A 15,358-nucleotide genomic window follows, 5' to 3' on the forward strand; every position below is an offset into this window, starting at 1 on the left:
TCACCACTTCCTTTACTCATTTAATCCTTTGGAATTTCGTTGGGCGCTAGCAAATATTATAATGCGACGTGAGAGTTTCCTCTTATGTGTAACTTTCTAAAAAAGTAAAGAAATTTCCATACACAAGCGTTTCCATAATGTGCGGAAGTAAATGCATATACCGGCCTGATCTAATACTCCGCCGTGGCTCTCCTAAGAAAACAAATCATCTTTTTCATGGAAGTACACACGCGTGTATCTGTGGAAACGGATATACGTGGAGGGCTTTTAGATGCCTTGAATATATACCAGTGTTTTTTTTTACATTTGCATATATACCACTGGTGGTGACATATATATATAGTAAAGAATAAGGTATTTGTTTCAAAGGGCAAAAACATTTATACCCCTGTTTTGCAGCCGAATGGTGATTTTGCCTCATTTTTTAAACTTTGTGATTTTACTCCTGCTATGTTAATTTTTGGACAATCGGACAACTCTGCCCATGCACTTTTACACATTTTTGTTTATTATGACAACTAGAAAAAAAAAATACCCGTGCGTTGCTACGGGCAATATATAGATTATTATGTTGAATATTTATAAATCTTTTTTACAAATTACATCTTTCGTTCTATGCAAGAACTCAGCACACTGATTGATGCAATTTTGCAATACCAGTGATAGCAAAATTAGCCAAAAGACAGGCATTCCAAATTCCAGGGGTCGATCATTACGTTCTCATCTAGTTCTTGCGGCTAAGCGTTGAAATTAAGCTCCAGTTTGCATCATCTTCAAATTATGAGAATCTAGATTGTAGATTCTGAGAATGGAGTCCTTTTAGTTCCCTGGATTTTAATCTTCATAGTAGATTTGTTGTGAAAGACAAATGTATATAATGCCCCTCATCCCTGATCTCTTATTTCTTTGTACAAGCAAATAGTTCACATCCTGTTGCTTTTCAGATAGATTATGCTTACATCCTGACGTCAAAAAAAAAAGATGCATAGTACAAATATACCATACAAAATATACACATGTCCTGCCATTATTTAATTATTTTCTGGTAGACAGACAACGTAAAGTATACTTTCATACATATAGTGGTAGGAGATATTTTACCAAAGAAAAAATGGTAAGCCCGGGGATATGTTATAGTTGTAGGAGGACCTGACTACCTGAGGGGTCGTGGCGGGCGTCGTGGCCAGAGAGCAACTCTGGCAGGAGCCCTCAAATCAAGACCCTATCTGCTATTTGGGGGCCGGCTCCTATCTCTCGGCTCTTAAATCTTGCTTCGAGGTCCAGCAGCAGCCATTATCTCAAAGCCCCCATCTATTTATCTCCTTTATTTTTTTGGAAGAAAAAAAAAGGAGTAATCACGGCGGCGTTGCCGGGCGGAGGCGAGCGAGCAGGGCAACCGCGGCGGACCGACGGGGCAACTGCGGCGGCGTTGCCAGGCGGAGGTGAGAGGCCGGGCGGGGCCGAGGATGAGGCGCCGTGGCTCCTCCGACCTCGGCGACGGGCGACGGCGCCCGGCCGGCAGTGGAGGCCGAGCGGCGGCGGCCGGTCGCTGGCGGTGGAGGCCGGAGCGACGCCGCTGCCGAGGATGGTGCTGACGGCGACCAATGGCGGGGGAATGTCGCGGCGCCGGCGAGTAGCTGGTGTTGGAGCCAGTTGAAGTTCTTTCATCTCTCGGTACAGCCCGAGGACCTGATGGATCAGACCATGGTTGGCATAAGCTGTCAGCATGGTGTTGTACAGTATGGTGTCATTAGTCACCAACGAAACATCAGTGAACACACTTTCAGCAGCAGTAACATCGCCACACTTTGCATACGCATCAACCAAGGCGCTTGCCACACAGAAGTGCTTGCTGTACCCTGCCCTGACAACGAGGGAATGAATGCATCTGCATTGCCCTATCAATGCTGCGTTTGCACAAGCGTTCAGGATGGTAGCCAGGATGAACTCATCAGGCTCCTGTGTGCACTCATCTCTGAACAAATTGAAAAGGTAAAGGGCCTCATTGTTCGGGCCATGCTTCAGGAATGCAGAGATGGTGACTCCCCATGATACCAAATCCATCTTGCCAGCGTCCTCTATGACTTTCAGTGAACCCTGAACTGAACCAAGGGCTGCCTTTACTATGATTAGTGAAGTCGAGACGCACTGACATGAAGCAAACCCATATTTCAGAATACATGCGTGGATCTGCTATTCTGCTCATGGTTTCTTGAGTCGTGAGCTTGTTGGAATGCAGACAAAACAGCTGGATAGGTGAACTCATCTGGTCTTGATCCAAAGCAGAGCAAGCTGCGGAAGAGCTTCATTACATCTTCAGGACTACAGTGCAGACCATAACCTGCAATCATCTCGTTCCATGTCATAATATTTCACATTTGGTACGCCCTTCTGTCCTCATCCTTGCTCTTGTGTGAGAGTGTAAGCGAGACAGGTTTTTACAGTTCTATGTAACTTCCTGATTTCGGCTATTTTTCATACAAAAACTGCCAGATCAATGATTGGATTATCACGTGGACAATTCAAATTCAACGAAAGCGGTTGACTTTATATCAAAAAGAGGTAGGCATTGTATTGCGTGATGGTGAACTTTACTTGTACTCCGTACTATTTTTTATTAGCAATCTGTTTAGGTGTGGAGATGACTGTTTTTAATTAGGATCAAGATGCATGTACACTACTTCTAAATATCTATCTGATGTTCTTTTATAATGAGCCGCTACTTGATTTCAATAAAAGATACTATAAAAAATTCAAAATAAGGATATCCACTTTGCCCGTAGCAACGCATGAACATTTTTCCTTCTATATCAATTTTTGGTCGGGCACCAAATGCAAATTACTTCCAGATGTCATCATGAGAAGATTATCAATTGCTTATGTTATGTTGATTTATGATGCACCATCTATAAAAATGAAGGTACATATTCATAGCGTCCCGCAGCAACGCGCGGGCATTTTTTCTAGTGAGTTTAATAGTAGCTTGGATATCTTTATTCCGAGCACAAGAATGATAACACTAATCATGTCAAAACCAAATGATAATCCTGATGGCACGCTAAGTGTCGTGTCGACAATCCTGATCGCCAATAATCAACCTAATGATGGCAACAAAACAAGATTTTTCATGCGTTTCCAAATTCCGGACCGTAAAGTATGACCGAAGAAAGAAAGTATGGCCGGGGAAAGAAAATATGTAAAAATGAACACTCTCTTGGTTCTCCCATAAGTATATGGGTGCACTAAATATATTATTATTTCACATAGCACCGTTGACTTGGTTACAATAATGACACCTTCTGATGTATGTGTCTTTTATTATTGACGATCGACTTCATCCTTGGTTCATCAAGGTACTCAACGAGACGACGACGGTGACGGGGGGCATATGGGATTACAGGCGGGGCACTTAGCCCTGCATTCGCCCTTGGTAAGATAGCAATTTTTAGCCTCATATGGATCCCCGCAGCAGTAACAGTCCTTCCAACTAGGGCCGAAGTATTTGCACTGCATTGGGAGGCACCATATGATTGTGACCTTGCCCTCGCCTAACCATGATGTTGAGTTGACAGCACCACCAGCAGTAGCACTTCCCCCAGCAGCCTCCAGATGACGACCTGCTTCATTCCATAGATGATCTTGTTCGTTCATATGTATTTATGTGATCCATCATGAAATCTAATTGATTACGAAGAAGCAATAAATAAAAATATACAAAACTTACACTCTGCAGGCGATCCGATGAGCAGGGTCAGCATTAGCATTGTCATCACATCTCTCAACAGGCTTGCCATGATAGACGACGGAGGCCTATTCTGTTGCTTTTGAAATATTACTATATATATGCTTATGCTCTCCTGAGATTTTTTTGACTAATAATCTATCAAATCGAAAAGAGTCAACGACGAAGAAGCCATCGACGGCCCTAGACTTCGTGGCTATATATAGGGTACGTGCATATGCCAGGAATATGGATGGAGTCCCTGTTGGATTCATTTGGCCTTGGCCTATTTAAACTCAATTAAATCCGAATTAATTCAGGCACACTATCAATGTTAGGAGATACCAATATTGCAAGTAATTCAAGAGGACCAAGCCGTGAGGTGTTTCAGCTGTTTAAAAGAATTGATTTTGTCAATTAACCAGCTAATAAGACACATGCATGTTACTATTCAATTTATGGATATTATGTGGGTCAGTTTTGGTAACTGACGTGATGATGTCCATCAATTGCTATTAACGTCAAAATTGATTCTCCTGATTTCCTTGAGCAGTAACGTCAAAATGGATTCTCTTGATTTCCTTGAGCACATATAGGAACGAGTGCTTCTTCTCCTATAAGTGATACGTGAGACGTGAGACATCCCTAGAGCTATTTTCTTCTCCTGTTGCTGCACTCGAGTATTCCCATGGCTAGTTTCTGCACGCACAGAACCGGTGAGAGCAGGGCCTCCGGAACCACGCCCGCATCTGCGACACCTGCCATGATTTATTTTGTAACAGTCCCTTGATTTATTTTGTAAGTGTATTTGGAAAATATGGAGATGGAACTAAAGATTAGAATTTGCACGATCGCATATATACATATATATATATACACACACACTCTCTCTCTAGCCAGCCATAAAATAGCTTATTTTGTGTCCAGGCCAATTGATGCACCAACCAAGCGCATCCGGCTCCAGAATCACGGATCAACTGTGCTTACTTAATGCCTTAATGGTTGCTGACCCTCCCGAGGTGACGATAATTCCATCTGGCACCAAATCAGCAGGGAGCACTCCTGCCATTAATATCAGCACGAAATCACCGTTTGATGCAGCTTCCTATATCGGTACGTCCTGGCAAGCTACCGTCCATATCTGCATTCAAGTGTACCATATAGGGTTACGAGAATACATGTATGCATTACGAGAATAAAGAGCCCATCGTGTATATATAGGAGAAACTAAGAACGATTAACTAGCTAGATGTAATAGTAGGGCACAGTGACAAGAAATAGTTACGATAATGCAAACGACTCAACTTGATATTTAGGATGGATAATTACCTTAATTAGATGTAAACCTGTTTGCATAAACCGGTTACTATATATAATGATGAGACATATTTACCATGAAATAGGTATATGATAGTTCGAATGGTTGAGTCACTATATATCATTTTACCACAATTTGACACCAAGCCTGGGGAACAAACACTTTAATCAGGAGACTAAATTTACCATGAAAATAGTTACGTACGATGGATTAGCATGATGATTAGGATGGGGAGTTACCATAATTCTGTGAAAAGCCTTTGTTCCAAGGTACCGATAACTATAATGATATATCCAGACTAAATTTACCCAGAGGAAGTTGACCGTGTCGTCTCCGCCGCCGTCCCGGGCCTCTCTTGGTGCTACTGCAAACAGGACCCCGCCACCAGGCGCGGGGGCCCCAACGTCAGCACCAAGGTCGAGCCGGCGAATGACCGTCCTTCTCCACGCTCCGTGCTCGACCAGCGAGCGCCCGCTCTTCTGCTGCGCCAGGGCAGAAAACCGGGTTCAGCCGAGGGCGGCGGTCGGGCTGGCTTCCGGTGGCATACGACGACGGCTGGGGGCCTCTCCCATTCAAAGCCAAAGAATTTGTCTCACGCTACCCAGGCATGTGACAGCTCTTAGGCAAGGAGTGGTCCGCCGAGCTCCCGAGGTGATGCTGGATGATGCAGTTCAGGCACATCCAATGCGCCTTCATCTCCGACGACTACAAAGAATCCAAGGGTGGCAGTGCGACTTCCAACCAGAGAAGGACGTGCTGTATAGAAGGCAGCAATAGGTTACCCCTAAGATAGGACTTAGAGGGTTCCTCCTTTGTAATAACGTGGCGCCTACGTGTGTGTCCAGAGCGGTCAAGGTCTGACCTTGTAAACCCGACCTCTGGCCCTATCACACAAACAGGCAAAAAGTGGTCCGGAGCAGTAGAGGTCCGACCTCGTAATCCCGACCTCTGATGTATACCATGATAACCATAATAAAAAAGGAGATTTACTTTCTCGGTCTTATCTCGACTCCACCCTGATTACATTCATTTGTTTTGGTTGGCTGTTTACTGGTTAACCGGTTCTTTCTCCCAAACAGAGTCTTTTCTGGCTAACAATCCAAGTTAAGTTACTGGCTTGTGGTCAGGTGAGGACACCCCTTCTAGCTGGAAGGCAGCCCGGACCCCTAAGGACCTGCTCTGGAGAAGTGGTGCCTGTATCCTGGGGTAGAGAAGCTCCGCGTAGCTTAGCCTGGTAATGTACCCTAAGCTTACGTACTTCACTACTCTGTTACAAGTACTCTAGTATCCGAGACTGCTGTCTTTAGAGGTCCCGGGCTCCCTTCTAGTATAAGGCTTGGTTTCTGGCACCTTACTACGGGGTCCGGTGACATATTTCATGGGTTCGTCAGCAACGCCTAAAGTCCACTCCGGTGGCCCGCTCCGGCGGAGACCGTTCGCCACGGTCGCCTAAAGTCCACTTCGGTGGCCCGCTCCGGCGGAGACCGCTCGCCACCGATCTGACTGGGAAACGCAAGATCTGGGAAACGTCCTAAGTTCGAGGACTTTTTTTCGAAATGACTGGGAAACGCAAGATCTGGTATTCCAAGGAAGTTCGAGGACTTTTTTGCAAAATGGCCTAAATTCGAGGACTTTTTTGCAAAATGTCGAGGGCTTTTTTGCAAAATGGCCTAAGTTCGAGGACTTTTTTGCAAAATGACCGGGAACTTTTTTACAAAATGTCCTAAGTTCAAGGACTTTTTTGCAAAATGTCGAGGTTTTTTTTTTTGCAAAATGACCGGGAAACACAAGATCTAGGCCGTCCGCCCGGCCGATCCGACGGCCGGGAATTGCGGGCGACGTGGCGCGATGCCGTGGCCGAGCTTGGGCCGCGTTTAGAAGTATAGAGATAAGGGCGTTGATTCTAGTAAATCACTTACAATTATTTTTTTAAAAAAAAGAGGATAACCAAATACAAGAAGTATAAAATCTAGTAACCTGACCTAGGCCATTGTGGTAAATGAATTGTTTATTGCTTTACAAATTGTTTAACTTTTGAAATAAAATTAGACAGTCAACCTAGTTTTTTATTATCGTAATCGACATTTGCAAGTACGTAGATGTAACCAAAAGTGCATCGCGGCATGTGGTAACCTGCATGTACTCTGCACATGCATGTATCTGGACGGTTCGTTACGCAATATTGCTCCCAGCAGCTCCTCCTTGTTTGGCGCTGTGCCGCTGATTACGCCGTGAACTAATGACCGTTGTACCATTCGTCCGTTCAGTTCGCTCGGTGGCTTTGCCTACGGGCCGGATTAGCAGGTGGTCAATTGGGATGCGCCAGGTGACCTGGCTATAGAATAAGCTATTCTATGGCCGGCTATAGAGTATACTCTTTACTCACCACTTCCTTTACTCATTTAATCCTTTGGAATTTCGTTGGGCGCTAGCAAATATTATAATGCGACGTGAGAGTTTCCTCTTATGTGTAACTTTCTAAAAAAGTAAAGAAATTTCCATACACAAGCGTTTCCATAATGTGCGGAAGTAAATGCATATACCGGCCTGATCTAATACTCCGCCGTGGCTCTCCTAAGAAAACAAACCATCTTTTTCATGGAAGTACACACGCGTGTATCTGTGGACACGGATATACGTGGAGGGCTTTTAGATGCCTTGAATATATACCAGTGTTTTTTTTAACATTTGCATATATACCACTGGTGGTGACATATATATATATATAGTAAAGAATAAGGTATTTGTTTCAAAGGGCAAAAACATTTATACCCCTGTTTTGCAGCCGAATGGTGATTTTGCCTCATTTTTTAAACTTTGTGATTTTACTCCTGCTATGTTAATTTTTTGACAATCGGACAACTCTGCCCATGCACTTTTACACATTTTTGTTTATTATGACAACTAGAAAAAAAATACCCGTGCGTTGCTACGGGCAATATATAGATTATTATGTTGAATATTTATAAATCTTTTTTACAAATTACATCTTTCGTTCTATGCAAGAACTCAGCACACTGATTGATGCAATTTTGCAATACCAGTGATAGCAAAATTAGCCAAAAGACAGGCATTCCAAATTCCAGGGGTCGATCATTACGTTCTCATCTAGTTCTTGCGGCTAAACATTGAAATTAAGCTCCAGTTTGCATCATCTTCAAATTATGAGAATCTAGATTGTAGATTCTGAGAATGGAGTCCTTTTAGTTCCCTGGATTTTAATCTTCATAGTAGATTTGTTGTGAAAGACAAATGTATATAATGCCCCTCATCCCTGATCTCTTATTTCTTTGTACAAGCAAATAGTTCACATCCTGTTGCTTTTCAGATAGATTATGCTTACATCCTGACGTCAAAAAGAAAAAGATGCATAGTACAAATATACCATACAAAATATACACATGTCCTGCCATTATTTAATTATTTTCTAGTAGACAGACAACGTAAAGTATACTTTCATACATATAGTTATAGGAGATATTTTACCAAAGAAAAAATGGTAAGCCCGGGGATATGTTATAGTTGCAGGAGGACCTGACTACCTGAGCGGTCGTGGCGGGCGCGTTGTCGTGGCTAGAGAGCAACTGCAACAGGAGCCCTCAAATCAAGGCCCTATGTGCTATTTGAGGGCCGGCTCCTATCCAGCAGCAGCCATTATCTCAAAGCCCCCATCTATTTATCGCCTTTATTTTTTTGGAAGAAAAAAATTAAAAAAAAATGGAGTAATCACGGCGCCGTTGCCGGGCGGAGGCGAGCGAGCAGGGCAACCGCGGCGGACCGACGGGGCAACTGCGGCGGCGCTGCCAGGCGGAGGTGAGAGGCCGGGCGGGGCCGAGGACGAGGCGCCGCGGCTCCTCCGACCTCGGCGACGGGCGACGGCGCCCGGCCGGCAGTGGAGGCCGAGCGGCGGCGGCCGGTCGCTGGCGGTGGAGGCCGGAGCGACGCCGCTGCCGAGGATGGTGCTGACGGCGACCAATGGCGGGGGAATGTCGCGGCGCCGGCGAGTAGCTGGTGTTGGAGCCAGTTGAAGTTCTTTCATCTCTCGGTACAGCCCGAGGACCTGATGGATCAGACCATGGTTGGCATAAGCTGTCAGCATGGTGTTGTACAGTATGGTGTCATTAGTCCCCAACGAAACATCAGTGAACACACTTTCAGCAGCAGTAACATCGCCACACTTTGCATACGCATCAACCAAGGCGCTTGCCACACAGAAGTGCTTGCTGTACCCTGCCCTGACAACGAGGGAATGAATGCATCTGCATTGGCCTATCAATGCTGCGTTTGCACAAGCGTTCAGGATGGTAGCCAGGATGAACTCATCAGGCTCCTGTGTGCACTCATCTCTGAACGAAGTGAAAAGGTAAAGGGCCTCATCGTTCAGGCCATGCTTCAAGAATGCAGAGATGGTGACTCCCCATGATACCAAATCCATCTTGCCAGTGTCCTCGATGACTTTCAGTGAACCATGAACTGAACCAAGGGTTGCCTTTACTTTGATTAGTGAAGTCGAGACGAACTGACATGAAGCAAACCCATGTTTCAGAATACATGCGTGGATCTGCTCATGGTTTCTTGAGTCGTGAGCTTGTTGGAATGCAGACAAAACAGCTGGATAGGTGAACTCATCTGGTTTTGATCCAAAGCAGAGCAAGCTGCGGAAGAGCTTCATTACATCTTCAGAACTACTGTGCAGACCATAGCCTGCAATCATCTCGTTCCATGTCATAATATTTCTGACACTGAGATTACTGAAGAAGCCATAAGCAGAGTGGAGCAGACCACATCTAGACAGCATTTTGATGACCGCATTCGCTACAAGTAGTTTCTCAGAGTAGCCATGACGATAGGCAAGTCCAAAGATCTGAAGACCGAGGGAGGTGTTCTCCTTAGCACCACAGAGCCTCAGCATGACAGATAATGTAACTTGGTTAGGTTTACAACCATATAGTGACATGTCGACAAAGCAGTCTGTAGCTGCCTTCACTTCCTCATCATTGGCAAGACCGGAAATTACCGTGTTCCAGGAGACAGTGTCCTTTTGCCGAATCTTACCAAAGATAGCTATGGCCATTGTAACACCTCATGTGTTAATTCCTAGTAATTAGGAGTAATCATGTTTTTAACATCGTCATTAACACTAACCGTGCATGCATAAAATGTTTTTAATTACATTTTGCTAGCTTGTTAACACATGAAATGATGACTATTTTTCAAATCCAATAAAACATGTTTTAAAAATAACTTTTAAATTTTTGCACAAATAAACTTTTGCCTAAAAACAAAGGTTTAGAGTTTTATCCTGTGAACAACTTTCATATTGGTGGATTTTGATGTTGCTATGCAAAAAGTGAAGAAAACTTTTAATTTTGCTTTGAATAGGACATTAATGCTTTGGTTTTAACATTTCAAATTTTAAACCATGATTTGATCTTCAAATGAAGTTTTGCCTAAAACAAAAGTTGGAGGAAATTAAATTTTGAACAACTTTCATTCTTAGAATTTTTCGAGTTTCTATATGAAATTTTGAGTTTTGGATGGTCAAAATCGAGCTAAGTTTCGTTGAACCATTTTCTCTCTCTGTTCACAGCTTCCGGCGCCCATGCCGCACGCCCATGCCAGCGACGACTCCACGCGTCGGCGATCCTCGGCCTCCGCTCGAGCGCGTCCTTGTCCTCTCCCCGAGGCCACGTTGCCCTTGCGCCTTTCCTCTTCTCCTTCCTCGAGCTCGAGACGAGCAGAGACGAGCGGAGCGCCGTCGACGTCGCGCCGACCACCCCTCGCTTTCCCGCCCCGTTTCCACTCCCCAGAGCTGATTCGCCTCGCCCCGAAACTCCGCAGCCTCTCCACGAGCCCGACCGAGCCTCTCCCCGGCCGAATCGGCCCGGCGCCGCACCATGGCCGCTACAGCCACGAGCCGAGCGCCAAGCCGCCGCTCCCCTGCTCTGCCGCTGTCGCCGTCGCCGGCCACCCCAAACCCATGTGCCGCGCCTCTGCGAGCCACTGCGCGCCGCGGATGCCCTTTGCCAGGCTGATCTCCGTGCCGCTCCGCTGCGCCGTCGACCGGCCTCGACGCTGGCAAGAACGTCGCTCGCCATGGCTGCCGTTTGCCCTGCACGTCGAGCCCTTCCTCCGGTTCTCCTCCGCCCGAATCAAGGCCGTGGTGAGCTCCCTCTCGACGCCCTCATCCTCCCTGGCCCTTCCCCAACCTACATCGGCTGCCCCCTCACCGGAATGACCGCGCCTCGCAGCTCGAGCTGCTGCTCCGCCGCTGCCCCCCTACAGACCACCTCCGACTCCGGCTCTTGCTTCAAATCGGCCCTAGGCGAGCCCCTTGTGCTTCCCCACCACCCCACTACAGCCGCCATGGCCTCCCCTTGCCAAACCGAGCTCGTGAGCACCTCCTTTGTTCCAACTTCACGTGGAGGGCCTCGTGCAGCAATTCAGACAAATGCAGGGGGGTTTATGCACTGTCATAGACTCATAGAAATAGTGTTTCAGGGACCAAATCGCTTGAAACTTTGAAAATGCATAGTAAATAGTAGAAAAATCGTAAAATAGCAAATTAATATGTTTTGGAATCCTTGTGAGAAGATCTGTGCAGTAGAGGTATAAAAGTTTATGTGTTAGTAGAAAAATATTGCTCTCGATATTTATCTATGTTTGTTAGACATAAATTCATATATGTAGTTGTACTACTCAAATTGCTATGAAATTTTTATGGTAGGCTCTTCTTGTGAGGTGTGTGCTGTGGTAAAAATTTCAAGCTGATTAAGTGTAGTATGATCGAGTTCTTGAATTAACTTGTTAAATGCTTAGTACATGGTTTATAAGTAATAGAAATGTATAAAAATAGAAAATGTATTTCCATTGCCCTTGGATGATGTTCTTATGCCTTCTAAACTTTTAACATGGCCATGTGCTTATAGAAGATGTTGAGTTTTGCATTTATCTAGCTCTCACATGCTTAACTTAAACTAAAATTTGTTTTGTCGGTAGTAATTAGTTTATAAAGCATGTGCATGCAATATTTATACAGCATCCTAGTCTTTTCATGTGTAATCCACCATAAAAGTTTCATGATCAGAAGAGGTGTGCATGTTGTAGATCTTTAATTGGTTAGTTTATCTTGCTATTGTGTTACTCATGTGTAGATCTTGTTAACTTTTGAGAACCAATTTATTGGTTAATTTTGTTAGCTTGCTTGTGTTAGCTTGTTAAGTTAAATGGTCTTGGTGTTCTCTCATGCTTATTTTTTTTTACTTGCTAGTTAAATAAAGTTCTAATCTAACCCTTCTTGCTTTACATGTTGCTTGGCTTTTCTAAATGAGTTTAGTAATGCTTTTCGAAAGGAAACACTTCAGGCTAAAATACTTAAATGAACCCTTGTGTTGCAGCACCAACTCTTTTGCCTTTTGAGTTTGTTTGTTGTGTTTACTCGATAAATGATTGCCTAGTCCTGTCTTTCCTTTAATTGCATTGCATTTGCATTGTTGCATATCATCTAGGTACGCTAAATGTGCGACACGTGAAACCGGAGGGCAATGTTGAAGCCGAGCCAGAAGATGGTGCACGGGTGGACTAATCCAGAAGACGGAAGGACCGACTGGAGTGCATGCTTAGACTGGGATGATGTCAAGCCGGTGCAAGACTACAAGCTAACTAACTGACTTTGTGTCAAACCAAGGCAAGCCCCAGAGCATAACCCCTAATTTGAGTGTTCAATGTTTATTTAAGTATTTGTGCATTTACGTTTTTAGGAGTTGTATGGAATCCTAGTATGCATGTTTCTCCCTAGGTACCTTTGAGTCTATACTAGTATACATGTGTCGTTAGTATTGCCATGCTTAACTAGGATCCGGTAGAAGTCGAGTGATTGCTGTCACTCGCGAGCTATAGGTTTTTGTTATTTATGGAAAAGTGGCTTGAGAATGAATCTGTGAGGAAAGAAAAAAAATGGAGACCGGGCAGAGAGGAATTGGATCACGGATATGAAATGTTTGGAAAGTGGACCTCTGCCTGTGTCGATTGAGGACCGTACCGTTGTTGGCCCTGATGACCGAGGATTGAACAGTACTAACCACATACCGGAAGTAGGAGGTAGTCGAAACCGGTAAACTGTGTACCACTTTACGACGATACTCTAAATTCCGTCCTGCTACGCTGGGCGTGGGATGATAGCGGGTGTTGGATTGGATGTCGCCTCCGGGTTCTCTGGGAGTTCGCTGTGAGGGGCCCTTCACCTGGGTTTTAGCAGGCGTGGTTCAGATGTCGTGGTAATGATGGAAACAGCTGACGCGTGTGGCCCGGCGTGGTTTGCATGTGTCGTGTGAGTTAGGTCCACCTTGCAAGGTTAAATCGGATCGATTCGCCGTGACTCGCGGATATGAGAGCCTTGGTCACTGCGTCACATCGTAGTAAAGAAGTGGAATAAGAATTGAAAGACGAGGATGGAATATATGTTTATGATACTCTTGGAAAATATAATGTGATGTACCATGTTTGCTCTAGATGTTTATGCAAACCTAGTTGATATTTGTACATTAAACTTGAGCTAAAATATTGAAAGCAAGGATCCACCATTAGTAGCTTTGAGCAAAATAACTCCAGAGCCAAAAAGCTTTGCATGTCTAGGAGTCGGCTAAGTATATACCACTAGTCGGGTAAGCCTTGCTGAGTATTAGTATACTCAGGGTTTGTTGTTATCATGTTTTCAGGTAGCTGTGCTGGTTGGAGCTAACTAGGATTCACATCGGTGGGTTCGATGTGACGTCCTCACGTCATCGTAGTTATCGTTGTTTTTCTAAACTAAACTTCTATTTGTTTTCTGCTGCATTTTGAACTCTGATATTTTATGTAAATTTGTTTACAAAACTCCGCATTATAAATTAAATTTGAGAACTTTTATCTGCTTGTAATCATCTGTGCTCGTCTTCGTGCGAGACTTCCAGTGTTTTCGATCCTTAACCCAACAGGCTGCCGGATTACATCATTTTAAGTGCATGACAACTAGATTAACAATTAAGATGATAGTTAGCGCACTTAAACCGGTTTAATTTGGACGGTTCTGGAACAGCCATGTCCTGCTGTCCTGTTCTGAAGTACATATCAACAAGCGCGTTCATCACTGAAGTACTGGATTCGAACCTGTTGTGGATGCCAAGACCATGTAGCTGCCGCCCAAAATTTAACTCGCTGTTGATCGAAGAAGCCTTTACAGCTGAAATATAGGTGAAAACATCAGGCGTTATTCCACAGCGATGCAGCTGAACCACTGTCCTCATCGCATCACATGCGTATCCATTCGAGATATAAGCCTCCAACATCGCGTTCCAGCATGCCAGGTCTCTGAAAACAATGCCTGCAAACACGTGCTCCGCAGCAGCAGTACGCCCATGCCTGGCATACATTAGCATCAACGAGCTTCCCACATAAGGATTGGCATCCAGGCCAGCTTTGACAGCGAGGCCGTGAACGGAAAGGCCGAGCCTGGCATTGGCCACCGCTGACTGGCAACAAGCACCGAGCGCGCATGCGAGAGCGAACTCGTTGGGGCAGAGGCCGTTGCCGAGCATGGAGACAAACAGCTGGAGGCCCAGGTCAGGCGCGGCGTTGCGCACGGAGCCGGACACCATGGCGGTCCAGGAGACGAGGTTCCGGTGCGGCATTTCGTCGAACACGCGGAGCGCGCCGGCGAGGTGGCCGCGCCTCTTGTAGAAGATGAGGAGGTGGTTCGTGGTGAAGGTGTCGGCGGACACGCCGAGCTTTATGCACTGTGCGTGGAGCCCTGAGCCCGTGGCGAGGGATGGTGGAGAGGTGAAGGAAGACGAGGAGTAGGCGATGGAGGAGAGGGCATGGGCGATGGCGAAGGGGTCCCTCTCCCTGGTGGGAGTGGGAGTGGGAGTGGGAGTGGAGCCGGCGAGGGTGGAGAGCATGTTTGCGCTGCGGGCAATGGCAGGTCGGGAGGAGAGGAAGAGAGCTGCCGTCGTTGTGGGCTTCATGCGGGGATGGAGAGCGCATGAGCGATGGCAATGGCAAATCGAGATGGGCGGCGCCGCGGCGTAGGGGCGAAGCCAGCATCAGCATCAGGAGATGGCGGCGGCGGCAAAACTTGGATTCGGTTCCGGCTGTCCCAGGTGCCCTGCCTCTCACGTATCAGTATCAATCCACTGTACCTGTAAATTCATTGCACTACTAATACTGTAATCCGCAGTCAATATTCTGATTTTGAACTGGAATAACCTGTAAATTGTGCTTGATTTGTGATTTCTACTTCAAGCTGAAAAACTTACGCGAAATGCTAGTGATTCTGCTGCGTC

At 45.5% G+C, this 15,358-nt stretch overlaps 1 protein-coding gene across 1 annotated transcript; it reads right to left on the reverse strand.

The window, feature by feature from the left end:
• Positions 1-1,311: 1,311 nt before the first annotated feature.
• On the reverse strand, positions 1,312-15,126 carry LOC120689446 (pentatricopeptide repeat-containing protein At3g53360, mitochondrial-like). The gene is made up of 5 exons (XM_039971712.1): positions 14,114-15,126; positions 11,104-11,107; positions 8,901-10,103; positions 2,181-2,341; positions 1,312-2,097 (listed from the first exon to the last, which is right to left on the reverse strand). Exons 1-5 carry the CDS (start codon positions 15,038-15,040, stop codon positions 1,312-1,314), a joined length of 3,081 nt encoding a protein of 1,026 aa, XP_039827646.1. The 5' UTR covers positions 15,041-15,126.
• Between the last annotated feature and the right edge of the window lie 232 nt (positions 15,127-15,358).

Source organism: Panicum virgatum, chromosome 9N (assembly GCF_016808335.1).
Source record: "Panicum virgatum strain AP13 chromosome 9N, P.virgatum_v5, whole genome shotgun sequence".
NCBI classification, from domain to species: domain Eukaryota; kingdom Viridiplantae; phylum Streptophyta; class Magnoliopsida; order Poales; family Poaceae; genus Panicum; species Panicum virgatum.